Below are 16,777 nucleotides of genomic sequence, written 5' to 3' on the forward strand. Positions count from 1 at the left end.
GCGAGCCGAACATTCTCAGAAGTAGCGGAGGAAGAATTCCGGTGGCAGCCGCCGCCGAGATGGAACCCGAGTTTAGAAGTTCGTCCAATGTCGAACCGGTACCTGCGGCTGTCGCGCACTCGGGAGTCTCATTGGGAGCCTCTTCCGAAGCAACCGAATCCAGTTCCAACGCTCAGCAATCATCCCAGCTGATCACCGTGCCGGCGGAAACATGGATGGACCAGCAAACGTGCTGATCGTGGGAAGCATAAAAACAAGCAGATGATTCTTTATTTATTGTTTCAAACTCTAACAACTCAATGCCAAAAGTACCAACAAAGCAGCTGAATAAAAAACGAAATAATTATTGCCCTTTTTTGTACGGCCATCGTCCTTTTTCCTTCTTTTAGCATTTCGTAGAAATACATAATTTGTACACTTCCGGAACCACTGCACGGAACAGTTCCGTCCTGCCGTCTTTGGGCCAGTGCAACCGCCAGCAGCCATCCGGCGATGTGGCCACGGGGAAATCCCTTATTCAAAGAAACCGCAGCCCATGTCGTCATCGTCCTCGAAATCGGACTCCCCCATCTTCTTTTCCTCTTTCTTCTCCTCGGCGGCAGCGGCCGGGACAGCACCACCGGACGTAATCGAGGACAGCTTCTCGCGGCCGAAAGTGATCAGTTACTCGACGGACCTGCCATTCAGCTCGATGACCTCCTTGGTGATGCGGGTTGAGTCGGCTTCGATACCGACAGACCGGCGTTTCGTAACCTGCGCAACTGCGGCGAACGATGTACCACCTTTTGTAGCTACTAGAAATCTAAATTTACCAATTCCTTCCAAAAACAAATTTCAAACAAGAAATACTGACCTGCATCGCCACATTTTTCACCAAGAACAAATTAATCAACACAAACTTGACAGTCGGGTGTGCGAAGGAGACGCAAAACAAATCAATGTTTTTGACAAAGCAGGTTGGGCGCTGTCAAATGTTAGTTGACAAGAGGAATTTAATTCCTTAATACATTAAATGCGCAAATTAAATACATTAAGCCCAGTTTCACGCCCCTCGTGTCTGTCTATACACAAGTGCTGTGAATGTTTTCGCAAATCTGTATCTTGAGATAAGATTTTCTGAATACCAACCATTGGCAAAGTTTTAAGTTATGACCAGGTTTGAATTAAAAACTTTTTTTAGTCTTAAAAAGATTATAGTTACAATGGTAAATACACCCATATAGACCCCCGTTGATTAGGTAGATCATCAGCATGGCTTGGATCATCAGGTCATAACTCCCGCGAGTTCCTGGAGGGCCCATAATAATCCAACATGGTGAAGGGTATCCATTAGCCCGGGTCAAAAAAATTAAAAATGCTCAAATCAAAAAATATATGAGATTGCCCAAAAGAGTACTCAAAATGGGGCCTCCAGCCCAAATTTCAGCCCATTTGATTGAAAATTGGCTTGCCTTGAGCAGGAACAAGTTTAAATGGGAATTAACCCGTAAAACTTGAGCAATTGGGTACATTGCTCTGTACAAGTCTGTCGTTGAAATTTAACGACTTTTGCATACCATGGGGTCCAAGAGGATGGTCTGAGGAACAATTCCTCTGAAGGGTGCAAGATGATCCGAGGTCTCTAATCTTGCCTAGAAGCAGATTCATTCCGGCGTCGCCGAAATTCTCATGGTCCCAGCAAAATGTACAGGGATAAATCAAAGCACACTGAGAAGGCTGCCTCGATCAGAGGACGCCACATGTCAATCAGCCACCACGTGGCAGGAGGATTTCTCCAAATTTGGCTTTAAAAGTGATTCTGTCAATGTTATAACATTTTATTTAGCCAGATATTTGTGCAAAAACGCTTTATAAACGTCAAATATCACGTACGCACACTAGCGCACCATTTGATTTTGCTGGCCGGACAAAATTTAACCTCACTTTTTTTCGTGTACGTACACGCAATACATACGCACGTAGATAGCTCTATAGACCTCCGTCGAGACCTCCGTCGAGACCTCCGTTGATCAGGTAGCTATCTAGGCCATGACATCCGGGAGTTCTTGGATACCCAGATTTGAGGATGGCCCATTATTAGTGTTTTGTGGATGACCCCTTATATAAATGTTTCGTTTAATTGTAAATAAAATTAAAAAAGAAAATCCCATTTTACGCCAAAACCCTGCAATAACGCTCCTTCGATTTGCGCGCAAACCCCGAAATAACGCTCCCCCGAGTTGCGTTCTTCTTCGGTTTGCGCCCCCTCCTCAAAAAGAGCGCACACTTGAAAGATTGGTCTTTCAGTTTGTTTTTCATGCTAAACACTGCAAATATAAAACTTACCGGAAGTTCCGGATTACCGAAACTGTTGCCCCCGAATAAGCCCCTGGTGGATTGAAAAACCTTCTCCTCAAATCAAATGCAACCGGAAGCAACCCGCCGGTAAAATCGATTGCCGCAGTGCCCAGAACCCTCGCCAGAACTAGTTTTACAGATCGGAATCAAAAATTAGCCACCCTTACCATTCATTTGCGGCCATAACATTTGAAATCGGTTAATTTCCATGTTTTGAGCGATTTCCTTCAACGTTCGACATTTCCAAATGTTGATCCAGCAAACAAAACAGCGCGCTGCTGACAGACCGCGGATGAACTTTTCTTTTGTTCTACAAGGGGAATTGGGGGTAAAACGGTCAAATTGGCAAACATTGATGTTTTAAAATTTGGCCATTCTAGTTCGTTTGAAAGGTCAAATTTGATGTAACAATGCCTAATTTACTGTAAAAATTAATTACATCGCACTAAAGTAGCGATATTTACGAAAAAATAATTATTTTTTAATTAAACCGAATGACGAAATGATCATTTAACCCCAATGCACCCCCAAATCTTTTTTCGCGGTGTTCATTCGCTCGCGCCAACTCGCGATCTCCGGGCGGTGAACTTTTCGCCCAATTTTGTCGCCGGCACTTTTCAATGAGAAGATTAATACAATCATTTTCCTTTCCTAACCAGGTCCCAGTACCGAAAAGGACCTAATAAAAATAATTTTATGAGAAAAAAAAAAAAATCATTTTCCTTAAAAAATCATTTATATGAATGCACGGAAGTAGGGGAAAGTGGGGCAAGTGTAACAAGCTAAGGAAATGCTCGTTATAACCCATTAAAAACGTTAAAAAATCTGGCGGATTTTTTAGAATCATCTTATTCCAGGTCTTGACTGAGACTTTGATAGAACAAGTTTTTAAAAAAATATGTTTTTTAATGTAAAAAATTGATTTTAAAATTTTTGATTTTTCGTAGGTTCTACTCAACTAGTGGAGCAAGAGGAACAATGCATGAAAAAACATGCTAATTTACTAACAATTGAACTATTATCACTTAGATACATCAGATTAGGATGTATTTGAAACGTTTCTTTCATTTTTAGATTAAAAAATAATATTTTACTAAAAATTTTACCGTTTTTAGGAACAAAAAAATTACTTATATATATCTATAGATGATAATAGTAAATTTTCATGATATTATTATATCATTACTTTTATGTATTTTTTCACAATAAAATATGTTGCTGCAGCAATTCGTATTTTTTCCATACTAAAAATCCATATGGTACACTTGCCCCACCTAAACAAGCTTTTTAAAAGCTCTCTACAAAAATAACCAAAACATAAATCATACTTTATAATACGTGCATGTAATTTTTTTTTTTTTTCTCATAAAATTATTTTTATTAGGTCCTTTTCGGTACTGGGACCTGGTTAGGACCGAGTCGGCTTTTGTAATTACATTTGACTTAATAATTACAGAGGATCTTGTGTGTAAATGTTAGTGGGAGGGGAGCCGATTACCCGCGGCCTACTCGGGGTTAGTAGGGAAGGGATTGATGTTAAAGACAAGGCGTGGGAAGGGAAGGGGGATTGTGTAGGGGTCTTGGTTGGCTCTGCTGGCCTTTGCTTTTGTCCTCAGCCGCAACTCGGTGTCCAGCTGCTGGGCGTTCTTGCTTTGCTTCCGGTGCAAACCAGAAACGACGGCTTTGTGCGAAGGCGAGTTATACTAACAGAAGGAAAACTAACTGAAGGAAAACTAACTGAAGGAAAACTAACTGAAGAAAAACTAAATGGATAATTTGGAATCTAAGAGGAACTGATAGATCGGATAGAGAACATCAAGGTCTAGTTGAGATAACGCGTCTCGCATCGGGATTTCTGGTGGTCTTCCTCGGGCCCTGAGGGTATCTTTCAGCTTAATTCTGTGAACATGGTGATCTGGACACGCCCATACGAGATGGTCGATGTCCTGATAACCCTGCCCACAGTCGCAAAGGTTCGTATCACTCATGTTGATACGGTAAAGATGAGCCTTGGACGAGTAATGGTTCGACATAAGGCGGGACATCGTTCTGATGAATCCACGCGTCAAGTCCATTCCCTTGAACCAGGCTTTTCTTTGCACCTTAGGTCGTATGGAATACATCCAACGTCCCTTGGTGTCGCCGTCCCATTGTGTTTGCCAATCCAGAAGCGCACGCTGCCTCGGAAAACCGTAGCATTCTTGTAGGCTAATTGGCCTTTCAAAAATGTCTCCACTCTCAGCACCCTTCTTGGCGAGCAAGTCCGCTTTTTCATTACCCGGAATCGAGCAATGAGCGCGGACCCACACCACCGTGATGTTGAAGGACTGAGCCGCCAGGTTGTTTAAAGTCTTACGTATTTCCGTGAGGAAAAACGTAGACTCCCTGGTCGGCTTCAGAGACCGGATAGCCTCAACAGAGCTAAAGCTATCGGTGAAGATGAAGTAGTGGTCAGGTGGCATGGTCTCGATGATTCGCAGTGCGCAGTAAACCGCGGCTAACTCTGCGACGTAAACCGAACTCGGGTCCTTCAGCTTAAAGAACAGCTGATAAGATTCATGATAAACACCGAAGCCCGTACAGCCGTCAAGCTTGGAGCCATCGGTGAAGAATCTGTTGTTTGGAGGAACATGGTTGTACTTTGATGCGAAGATCGACGGTACAACTCCCCGCAGAAGATGGTTTGGGATACCGCGAGTATCGGCTTTCATGGACGTGTCGAAGCCAATCAGGGTGCTGCTGGTTAACGGAGGCGTGCGCTGTACCGTTGTGCTCGGGCTCCACTCCCACGATGACATAAAGTCATAATATAGAAGCATGCGCCGAGACTCAACGTGAAGGTTCAGCAACGTTTCAAAGTTGTCAATTACCAGTTTATTCCTGTAATCACACCGGATCAGGAACCGGTAAGACAGTTCGTAGTAACGAGTTCGCAGAGGCAACACTCCCGCCAAGACCTCGAGGGTCATGTTGTGAGTTGAGTGCATGCATCCCAAGACAATGCGAAGACTTCGGTACTGTATCCGCTGGAGAACCAACAAGCGTGATTTCGCAGCTGTTTGGAAGCAGAAATTGCCATATTCCAGCACCGAGAGTATCGTTGTCTTGTACAGTCGAAGCAGGTCAGAAGGATGAGCACCCCACCGGTTGCCAGAGACGCTACGCAGAAAATTAGTTCTTTGCAGGCACTTTTGCTTCAGGTAGTTAATGTGCTTCCCCCATGTTCCCTTTTGATCAAAGATGGTACCCATGTACATGAAGTGGTCCGACTGCTCGATAGTCTTTCCCGAAAGAGAAAGATTGAGCTGCGGCGGTTCATGCTTCCCCGTAAAAACGACCAGTTCCGTCTTCTCCGGAGAGAATTCAATACCCTTTCCAACTGCCCAATGGGCCAAGTTGTTCAGGGTATCTTGCAAGGGTTCTAGCAGATCGACTTCCTTCTTGGCAGCGATTGAAACCACTGCGTCATCTGCGTACTGTATAAGGGAGCAGTCTCCGGTCAAGCAATCATCGATATCGCTGACGTAGAAGTTATACATGGATGGACTTAGGCGTGAGCCTTGTGCCAAACCCATGTAACTTATCCGGGTGATTGCCAGATCACCTTGCACAAAGTGCATGTGTTTTTCTGACAACAGGTTGATGAGGAAGTTGCACATCGTCGGATTGAGACCGCTCCGCCGCAGCTTTACTCCCAACACATCGATGGAGACTGAATCGAACGCACCCTTGATGTCTAGAAAGACAGAAGCCATTTGCTGTTTTTTACCACGGGCTATGTCGATCCCTGTGGCCAGCAAGGCTAGACAGTCGCTTGTTCCCTTGCCTCTCCGGAAGCCATACTGCGTGTCTGACAGCAAGTGCTCTCGTTCCATCCATGGTTCGAGGCGGTCGAGGATCATCTTCTCCAGCAACTTGCGTAGACACGACAGCAAGCTGATTGGACGATAAGAGTTGTGGTCGGACGCCGGCTTACCGGGCTTTTGAATGGCAACCACCCGGACCTGTCGCCATTCGTGTGGAATTACGTTCTGCTCCACCAACGTGTTGAACAGATTCAACAGACGCTGCTTGGCGACGTCCGGAAGATTCTTCAGCAAGCTGAACTTGATCTTGTCCGGACCAGGAGCAGTGTTGTTGCCCGTCAATAGTGCTACGGAGAGCTCTACCATCGAGAAGGGAGGATTAGAATCGCTCCCATCAACAACGTCGAATGATGGTTGTGTCGGCACCGAGTCCGGGCACACCTTCTTGGCGAAATCCAATATCCACTTGTCCGATTTTTCCACACTCTCGTTCGGAACGGAACCTCTACGCATGTACGTGCATGTAATTGGTAGGGACACTACTGATCTAGGAAAAATAGCATTTTGATAAAATGAGCCTTAAAACGAACCCTAAGCCTTATTTTGTACTTTCCAAATATTATAAGGAAACAAAGGTTTTGAAAAAAAACTTCATTCAATCTTATGCCCCGTGGCGTTTACGTCGTTTTGGCGGTTATGTGGTAGTAGAATCAGCTAATTGCATTGCTAGCAACAATTCCTCATACTGGAAATAATCAAAATTGTAAAAATTACGGCCTTACGAGCGATTGTTCCTCTTGCCCCATATGGTCGTCTTGCCCCACCTTCCCCTATTAATTTGAGAAGATTTTTTTTTTTTTTTTGTTCATAAAATTATTTTTATTAGGTCCTTTTCGGTACTGGGACCTGGTTAGGACCGAGTCGGCTTTTGTAATTACATTTGACTTAATAATGGAGCATTTCCATTCGAGCAGTTTTTGCTTTTTTCTACAATGTATTCCTTATGGGAGAACTGTCATTTCTACCACTCGAATCGGGTGCTCCATTACTGAGGATCTTGTGTGTAAATGTTAGTGGGAGGGGAGCCGATTACCCGCGGCCTACTCGGGGTTAGTAGGGAAGGGATTGATGTTAAGACAAGTCGTGGGAAGGGAAGGGGGATTGTGTAGGGGTCTTGGTTGGCTCTGCTGGCCTTTGCTTTTGTCCTCAGCCGCAATTCGGTGTCCAGCTGCTGGGGCGGTCTTGTTTTGCTTCCGGTGCAAACCAGAAACGACGGCTTTGTGTGAAGGCGAGTTATACTAACTGAAGGAAAACTAACTGAAGGAAAACTAACTGAAGGAAAACTAACTGAAGAAAAACTAAATGGATAATTTGGAATCTAAGAGGAACTGATAGATCGGATAGAGAACATCAAGGTCTAGTTGAGATAACGCGTCTCGCATCGGGATTTCTGGTGGTCTTCCTCGGGCCCTGAGGGTATCTTTCAACTTAATTCTGTGAACATGGTGATCTGGACACGCCCATACGAGATGGTCGATGTCCTGATAACCCTGCCCACAGTCGCAAAGGTTCGTATCACTCATGTTGATACGGTAAAGATGAGCCTTTGACGAGTAATGGTTCGACAATGGTTAAAGTCCGTGAGGAAAAACGCAGACTCCCTGGTCGGCTTCAGAGACCGGATAGCCTCAACAGAGCTAAAGCTATCGGTGAAGATGAAGTAGTGGTCAGGTGGCATGGTCTCGATGATTCGCAGTGCGCAGTAAACCGCGGCTAACTCTGCGACGTAAACCGAACTCGGGTCCTTCAGCTTAAAGAACAGCTGATAAGATTCATGATAAACACCGAAGCCCGTACAGCCGTCGAGCTTGGAGCCATCGGTGAAGAATCTGTTGTTTGGAGGAACATGGTTTTTTTTTTTTTTTTTTTGTTCATAACTTATTTTTATTAGGTCCTTTTAGGTGCTGTGACCAGGTTAGGACCGAGGATCAATAGTACAGAAAATAATAAAAGAAAAGAAAAAAACCGTAACTGAATTAGATGATCATTTGCTCGTGAACGCGGCTACAGCCGGAGTCTGTTTGTCCTTCTTCCATGCTGGCGGCTTCGGCTTGGACGCCTGCTGCCTCGACTGGATGAACTGCGCACGTTTGGGACAGCTGCGGTCCAGACCCTCGTGAGATCCAGAGCAGTTGACACACTTCTTGGCTTCCGTTTCTTCTGCTTTGCACTTTTCCGTGCTGTGGGCACCCCCACAGCTACTGCACCTGGGCTTGAGATGGCAGTTACTGGTTCCGTGACCGAACTGCAAGCAGTTCTTGCACTGGGTCACGTGCGGTTCTTTGTTCCGGAAGGCCACCCACCGGACGACGACTGATCCCACTTTCTTAACCTTGCTACTCAACTCCTTGAGACTGGTGTGCCCCTTGGAGAAGAGTACAACGAAAGGTGTCTCATCGATGGCGGGGAGCTGCTGCTTCCGCTTGATGGCGTGAACTTCCAAGGCGTCCAGCTGATGTTCCGACTTGAGCAGCTCCTTGATGTAATCCGGTTCCAGGTTCGGAAGACCTCTCATCACTACCCGGTGCGGTCTATCACCGCGCCTTCCGTAGGTGTAGAACTCCACCTTGTTCTTCTTCAGGTGGGCTTGCACCGTGTCGAAGTCGTCCCTCTTGAAGCACGTAATTTTGGTGCCGTACCGCGTCAGTTTGTGTTCCGGCTGGACATCACATGTCGACATCACCTTCCCAAGGCGGGCGAAGCTTGTATTTTTCACCACCAGCGGCGGCTGCTTCTTTTCCCCGGCCGACTTGCCGGATTCTGGTACCACGGGGGTGGATTTTCCTGCGGCTGGGTTCGCATTGTTGTTGTTGTTGTTCTCCTCCGCTAGCGGGCTGAACTTGTTGTTGCTGAGCAGTTTTTTCACCTCCTGGCCATCGGCGACGGTGATCTCCTCCATAGCCTTCCTGCGCCGAACCTTGATAACGGGACGAAATTCGCCCCCGTCCTCTCCTCCTCCTTCGGAGTCTTCCACCTCCATGCCCGTCGCCGCCTGCGCTTTGGGTTGGAACCCGTCCGGCTTCTCCCACACACTTTTCTTCAAGGCCGCGTTCCAGTAGAACGGCCTTCCATCCTCAGTCCTGTGCTCCGTCCACACACTCTCCGCCGGAGCGGCCGCCGCCATGGCCGTCGGCGAAAGTTAAAAAAAAAAACACCGTCAAAAACGCGCTAAGCTCCAATCAAAGGACACACGTCTGCTCTGGGCGAGCTGTCAAACTGGAATGGGTGGGGAACATGGTTGTACTTTGATGCGAAGATCGACGGTACAACTCCCCGCAGAAGATGGTCTGGGATACAATTTGAGAAGATGTTGAAGCAGAGCTTGATTATAAAAGTAAATGAGCAATTCTCTACGAAATCGGTCTTTTTTCTTCAATTTTAATTTTTTATTTTTTTATCCGGCTGAAACTTTTTTGTTGCCTTCGGTATGCCCAAAGAAGCCATTTTGCATCATAAGCTTGTCCATATAATTTTCCATACAAATTTGGCAGCTGTCCATACAAAAATGATGTATGAAAATTCAAAAATCTGTATCTTTTGAAGGAATTTTTTGATCGATTTGGTGTCTTGGGCAAAGTTGTAGGTATGGATACGGACTACACTGGAAAAAAATTATACACGGTAAAAAAAAATTTGGTGATTTTTATTTAACTTTTTGTCACTAAAACTTGATTTGCAAAAAAAACACTATTTTTGATTTTTTTTTTATTTTTTGATATGTTTTAGAGGACATCCAATGCCAACTTTTTAGAAATTTCCAGGTTGTGCAAAAAATCTTTGACCGAGTTATAAAATTTTTAATCAATACTGATTTTTCAAAAAATCGTAATATTGGTCGCAACAAATTTTCAACTTCAGTTTTCGATGTAAAATCAAATTTGCAATCAAAAAGAATTTTAGTAAATTTTTGATAAAGTGCACCGTTTTCAAGTTATAGCCATAATTAGGTGACTTTTTTGAAAATAGTCGCAGTTTTTCATTTTTTAATATTAGTGCACATTCATGAAATTTTCCGATCTTTTCGAAAAAAATATTTTCTAAATGTTTAAACCAAGACTAACATTTTAAAAGGGCGTAATATTGAATGTTTGACCCTTTTGAAATGTTAGTCTTGATTTAAATTTTTTGAAAATATTGTTTTCGAAAAGATTGGAAAATTTTACAAAAGTTTCATATTTTAACATTGTAAATCGAACCATTAATTGCTGAGATATCGACGTTAAAAAATGGTGGGTTGTTTAGGTGAGACTTGGAAAACATCAATTTTCAATGGTTTTTAAACTTTTGCATGGCAATATCTCGGCAACTAAGAGTCGTATCAACAAAGTTCAAAAAGGCAAAATATAGAGAATTTTCTCAGCTTTTCAAAAATATTTTTTTCAAAAGTGGGCAAACATCTGCACTAATTCAAAAAAAAATTAAAAACTTCGACTATTTTCAGAAAAGTTACCTAAAAATGGCTATAACTTGAAAACGGTGCATTTTATCAAAATGTCCCTAGAGTACTTTTTGATTGCAAATTTGATTTTACATCGAAAAAAAGAAGTAGAAAAACTTTTGCGACTAATATTTCGATTTTTTGAAAAAATCAGTATTGATTAAAAAATTCATAACTCGGCCAAAGATTTTTTGCATTTTAAATAAAAAATCACCAAAAAAGATTTTACCGTGTATCATTTTTTCCAGTGTAGTCTTTATCCAAACCTACAACTTTGCCCAAGACACCAAATCGATCAAAAAATTCCTTTAAAAGATACAGATTTTTGAAGTTTCATACATCATTTTTGTATGGACAGCTGCCAAATTTGTATGGAAAATTATGTGGACAAGCTTATGATGAAAAATTACTTCTTTGGGCATACCGAAGGCACCAAAAAAGTTTTAGCAAGATTAAAAATACAGAAAAAATCGAATGACCGAAATCTGAGAGAATTGCTCTGCTAAAATATTGCCTTAAAATATTGAAAAAATAAAAATAATTAAATATAAATTATTTTTCAATCAACGATATCTTTGAAATTATCAACACTGGAACGCCCAACGCATGTCCTACATACACGGATGCCCAAGCCTCCTTGAAAAGTTGGAACGGTAGCTTCAATTCGCAGATTTTCAACCTTGTCTCCGCGGAATTTTGGACGATTTTTTTTACAAGAGCAAAAGAAAGTTGGAACGACGTTTTTGATCGCATAAATTACAGATTTGATCAAATCAAGTTCTGCAAAATTTTAGGATCATCTAGACATCCATATAATTCGATAAAAATCCCGATTGGTTGAGTTATGCTTAAGAACCAGCGAGCTGAAATCAGCGTTCCATCTTTTTTAAGGAGTTGGGAGTTGAAATGTTAATTTATGTTGATCTTTAACGGCAATGTATTGAAATTTGTTTCACATACTGATATCGGCATTTGAATTTTAGTGGCTCTTTAAAACTTCAATTGTTTTAATGTGTCTATATTTTTGAGTGGTTTTATTTGAGGTATGAGGTTATTATATTTTCAGGAAAGGGCACCTTTGGCCCCTTTTTTTAATCTTTAAATTAATTAAGAAACAAAAAACAATGTTTGCTTGAAGTTCGTTTTTTTTAAAATCCTAACAGCAAAATGTTTGCCCATGTTTCTCGTTGGCTCAAGAGATGGTCCCTTTTAATATTAAAAAAAAACTAAAAAAATACCTACATCTTTGCAAGTACACGTTTACGAGTATTTACATACACGGCAAAAAAATAGTGATAGTACTACGTGTATTTTATGAAATGTTATGTAATATAACAATCCGAATTATGTAACCCATGGAGTAAGGAATACCTTTTAGACCAAAATTTGCATCCAATTGTTCGGTGAATCTCAAAGTAAGTATCGTTCGTTTTTTTTCGTGACGGGTTATTTTCTAATGTTAGACGTTTTATTGCAACTTAGTAGTGAAACTGAAATTCAGTTTTTGGAATTTCTTTTTACTAAAAAATCTTGCATGAGAGAGAAGAGACAAAATATCTTGAGTTTGTTTTTAGTGTCAAAAGGAAATCTTTCGATTAAGACTTCGATTAAGAAATCTTTCGATAGGGATAAATTAATAAATATATATCTTTTCTGAGAATGTTTGTCTGACACTACTTTTACAATACATATTTAGTCTTTTGCCTTGTTATGAAAATCTTATATAAATTGTCAGCAATATTTATTTTTTTGATTGTTCGAAATTAGAAATATCGAAGACTACATTTACTTTCAATGCAATTTTTCAAGCACATTTAAGGGTAACAAAAAATGTATGCATATAAATAAACTTAATGAGCATATTTTGTTATGTTTTTTGACGAAGAACTTCGTCTTAGGGCTCTATACAGGGTAGCAATCCAAAATTTCGCGGAGCGAAATGTAACGAAAAGAAAATAAACGCGACTGCAAGATTTGCAACAATAATATCTCAACTCCTGTTCAACACACGTAAAAGTGGTACCCACCAAACGAAAGGGGAGATTTCAAGCTTTCTTAATATACCTAATTAATGGCCATGAAATTTAGTTGAAGCACTTAAAAACTGAGTTTAAATTAATAAAACTGCTTCCACACAGCAAGCAAGCACGCACACAACACACACACGCGCACACTCTCTCTCTTGACTCCGCCCCCAAAGCCTTGCCTGCGTTTGGCCTTGACACAATTTGGCGATTTATTCCTTTTGTGCTGCTGCTTCGCCAAACGCCAAAACGAGTTGATATAAAAGGAGGTGCCGATACAAAATCAAGTCAAATCAATTTTGGACGCCGACCTGGAAGGAGCTCCTGCTGCTGCTGATTGCGGGACGGAACCAAGGAAGGACGCGCGGGGTGACGGATTTCACAGCTCGGCGAGCTGCCTTCACCCCGCTCCCCCAAACCGGTGACGCCGACCCGGACGGAGCTCCTGATGCAGCAGCAGCAGAGAACAAGAAATGCACTCGGTGTAGCGGAGGAAGAAGCGGCCAAAGGATGAAAATCTGCGGGAGGAGAGGACGAATCTGCGGGAGGAGACCACCGTGTTGCACACGAAGCCGCAGCAGTAGAGGCGCGGGAGCCAACACTTGTGCTTGCCGTAATGGCCTACCACCAACCAACGGCCCTTTTCAGGGCCAATAATACCCTCACGAAAGAGTTATTCTCGAATATTCAAAAATCCTGGTAATGTGGGAAAAGTAAAATGAAGCACCCAGAATAGTGGTTCAAAATGAATTAATTTTGTTACACTTGGATGGGTTCTCTCTCTCTCTCTCTCTCTCTCTCTCTCTCTCTCTCTCTCTCTCTCTCATACACACACACACGCACACACACATACACACCGTCTGAAATATATATACAGGGAAATTTGAAGAACCTTAGCTGTGGCAAAAATTTTGCTTGCTAACATAGCAAAGCTTATTAAAATTTGTTAAATGCTTCTACCTCGCTCACACTAACGACACAATCGTCGAAAGCGATAAACGACAAACGTCGACCCAGCTAGAAAAATCCCTTCCTCCTTGTTGCTCCGGGCAGAGCACCGCGCAATCTGATGTCTTGTCTGAAACGGGCTTCATTCCTTCCCACTGAATGCTCGTAGATTGAAACCGAAGTACTATTGTTAATTTGATTGCGGTGAACCGCGGTGGATTTTCTTTAAATAATTCGTCATAAATCCACCAAAGCATCACACAAAAAACTGTGGTAGAAAAGTATCCACCGGTAGATCCTTTGGTGGATTTTCGACAGGTCGAATTATTTCAAGAAAATCCACCGCGGTTAACCAAATCAAATTAACAATGCAACTCGAGTCTCGGCAAAGCACTAATACTTATGCGCCCGAAATGGGGACGTATGAACCTCCTACGTCAATGGAGACTCCACCCTCCAGCGCAAAATCTGGCTCGCGCGAAAGTATAAAAGAAAAATCCCAACGCAGAAGCCTCTTCATTCTATCCAGACCACCGACGAGTGAAGGTCGAACCGCGGAGCAACAGCAGCAGCAGCACCAGCAGAGGAGAGCAGTAGAGAAGAAGAGCAACACCAGCAGAGGAGAGAAGAAGCAGCTTCAAGTGTTCTTTTCTTCACTCTCGTTCGGGCCAACAAGGAGCGTGCTTCGGTGCGGCGGAGGAATAAAAAGTAAAAGCTGCGGAAGGAGAAAGACCATCAGGCCATGCAGGCAGTCAGAACCACGCTGGAAATCAGCCGGAACTGTCCCGGATCAGTCGCGGATTGCATTGTAAATCCGCCGGCATACCGCTTATGAAATCAAACGGCCCTTTTCAGGGCCAACAAAACAATCACGAAAGAGTAATTCTTCAATTTCAAGTACTGTGGGAAGGGAGGGAGGTTAAGGAAGGGGCCATCTGCCGGGTGGTCAAGTAAAAAAGTAAAAAAATTGACGTGGCCACGACTTCGATTTGGTGGGCTTGGGCCGCGACGGAGTGTGTGTTCGTATGCACACGTCGCGGCCTCCAAATGTGATGCTATATTTCGTGCGCCGCGTTGAGCTTCCCGGTGAAGTTAAAACAGCCAGATCTGCTTAAAATGGCACTTTGCTGTCGTCCTCACACACATACACACTCCCCGTTTGATGGTACACGCTGATTGGGTTCTACGCGTCGAGTTTCCCTTCCGCGGACGTTCGATTCAAGTACCTAAAATCGTCTCGGACTTAGCAAAGTTTAATCAACCCCGAGACCACTAAATCGACCAAAGCGCGCTTAAAATGGACGTCGGGCTGCCTCGGCAGCAGATGTAGCCAGTTTTGGGACTTCGGATAGTCCTTTCCACAAAAGAGCAATCAATTAGCGTTCAGAATGCGCGTGCACACACAAACACACACCTGTTCGTTGGTACACGCTAAATGGAATTTAACAACTGAGCTTCCCCTCCACGGACGGGACATTCAAGTACCTAAATAGCCCTCAAAATTCTTTCTTAAAGATATCGTCCACCGTCGAATGAGCGTTTGCAGAAGCAGCGGTCACCACCAGGGGACCTCAAATCTGCGACGGTCAAAAATTCAAGCAGCCCGATTTCAAACCTGCGGCGCTAGGCGTCATAATGCTTCATAATTTAAGCGCTCTGCAGAGCAGAAGTGAAAGTACAGTCGACACTCTGGTTGTCAATATCCAAGGGACCGTCGAGGAAGAGAATCATCAGTTTACAGAACGACCCAGCTATGGGAGAGAAACATGGCAACGTCCGTCAAACAAAAACAAACTAATGTCAAATACCCTTCAAAGCTTCGTTTCGCCAAGAAAAATGTCTATGCAAGCCATGAGAAAGTGAAATTATTGACAACCGGAAGAGATTTTTAATGCAAACAGAATCCAAGGGACCGTCGAGGAAGAGATCCTTAAAGCAAGGGAAAATATCGAGGAATGAAGATAATTGAAGTATGCAGATTGAAGGGACTGAAGAATTCATCGATAGATGGAGAATTATTGATATCGAGAAGATCGACAGCCAGAGACGACTGCAAGTGGTTGCAGTGGTTTTTAAAATGTTGTAAATATAATGATTAGGCTCAGTGAAATTTACGCATAATAAATAATGATAACCTTAATTTAGAATTGACAAGAATAACTCTTTCGTGAATATTTTTATGGCCCTGAAAAGGGCCGTTTGATTTTATATAATTGAAGGAAACGGAAATATTAATCTCCAGCACATTTAATCCGATCACCGCAGTTGTGCGGTCGGATGAAAACGAATGGAATTCTGGGGGAAATTAACATTTCCGTCCGAGGGTCAATGGGAGGCAGCCCAAATAATGGTGCATGTACATCGTCCATTCTGCTGGCTTTGCTCGCTGCTCGTTGTTTGCTGCTTCGTTCCGTTCGAATGAGTTGAGAATGGCTTGCAAAGCAATCATATTTATGCGCCAGAATTGGGAACGCATGAACCTCCTACGTCAATGGAGACTCCACCCTCCAGCGCAAAATCTGGCTCGCGTGAAAGTATAAAAGAAAAATCCCAACGCAGAAGCCTCTTCATTCTATCCAGACCACCGACGAGTGAAGGTCGAACCGCGGAGCAGCAGCAGCAGCAGCACCAGCAGAGGAGAGCATTAGAGAAGAAGAGCAACACCAGCAGAGGAGAGAAGAAGAGCAGCTTCAAGTGTTCTTTTCTTCACTCTCGTTCGGGCCAACAAGGAGCGTGCTTCGGTGCGGCGGAGGAATAAAAAGTAAAAGCTGTGGAAGGAGAAACACCATCAAGTAATCTCACGAAAAGTGCGGGCGCACTAGATGCAGCAGGCCATGCAGACAGTCAGAACCACGCTGGAAATCAGCCGGAACTGTCCCGGATTGCATTGTAAATCCGCCGGCATACCGCTTATGAAATTAAACGGCCCTTTTCAGGGCCAACAAAACAATCACGAAAGAGTTATTCTTCAAATCTAAAACTGTTTTGTGTGCACTTGCTAAAAGCAAAACTGGCTAAAAATAAGTAAATGTTTTTAATTCCTATATTTTAAATTTGATTTTGCTGCTTGTCATTTACTTTGACGTATTCACACACACACACACACACACACACACACACACACACACACACACACAGTAAAATATACAAGCCTACACACGCTG

General features: G+C 43.1%; 1 protein-coding gene and 1 pseudogene across 1 annotated transcript; one reads left to right on the forward strand and one right to left on the reverse strand.

Annotated features, from left to right (window-relative positions):
* Positions 1–513: 513 nt before the first annotated feature.
* LOC120413223 (60S acidic ribosomal protein P2-like) lies at positions 514–8,718 on the reverse strand (annotated as a pseudogene).
* Positions 8,719–14,026: 5,308 nt separating this feature from the next.
* On the forward strand, positions 14,027–16,371 carry LOC120413232 (submandibular gland secretory Glx-rich protein CB-like). The gene is made up of 2 exons (XM_039573966.1): positions 14,027–14,301; positions 16,194–16,371. Exons 1-2 carry the CDS (start codon positions 14,027–14,029, stop codon positions 16,369–16,371), a joined length of 453 nt encoding a protein of 150 aa, XP_039429900.1.
* The last annotated feature ends 406 nt before the right edge of the window (positions 16,372–16,777 follow it).

Source organism: Culex pipiens, chromosome 1 (assembly GCF_016801865.2).
Source record: "Culex pipiens pallens isolate TS chromosome 1, TS_CPP_V2, whole genome shotgun sequence".
Classification (NCBI taxonomy): domain Eukaryota; kingdom Metazoa; phylum Arthropoda; class Insecta; order Diptera; family Culicidae; genus Culex; species Culex pipiens.

Bases quoted from the DNA above. Each gene is read 5' to 3' on its own strand.
- LOC120413232 (XM_039573966.1), top strand. From the start codon at position 14,027: ATGGGGACGTATGAACCTCCTACGTCAATGGAGACTCCACCCTCCAGC. The intron at 14,302-16,193 runs GTGCGGCGGAGG...CATTCTATCCAG, and splicing joins CCAACAAGGAGCGTGCTTCG to ACCACCGACGAGTGAAGGTC.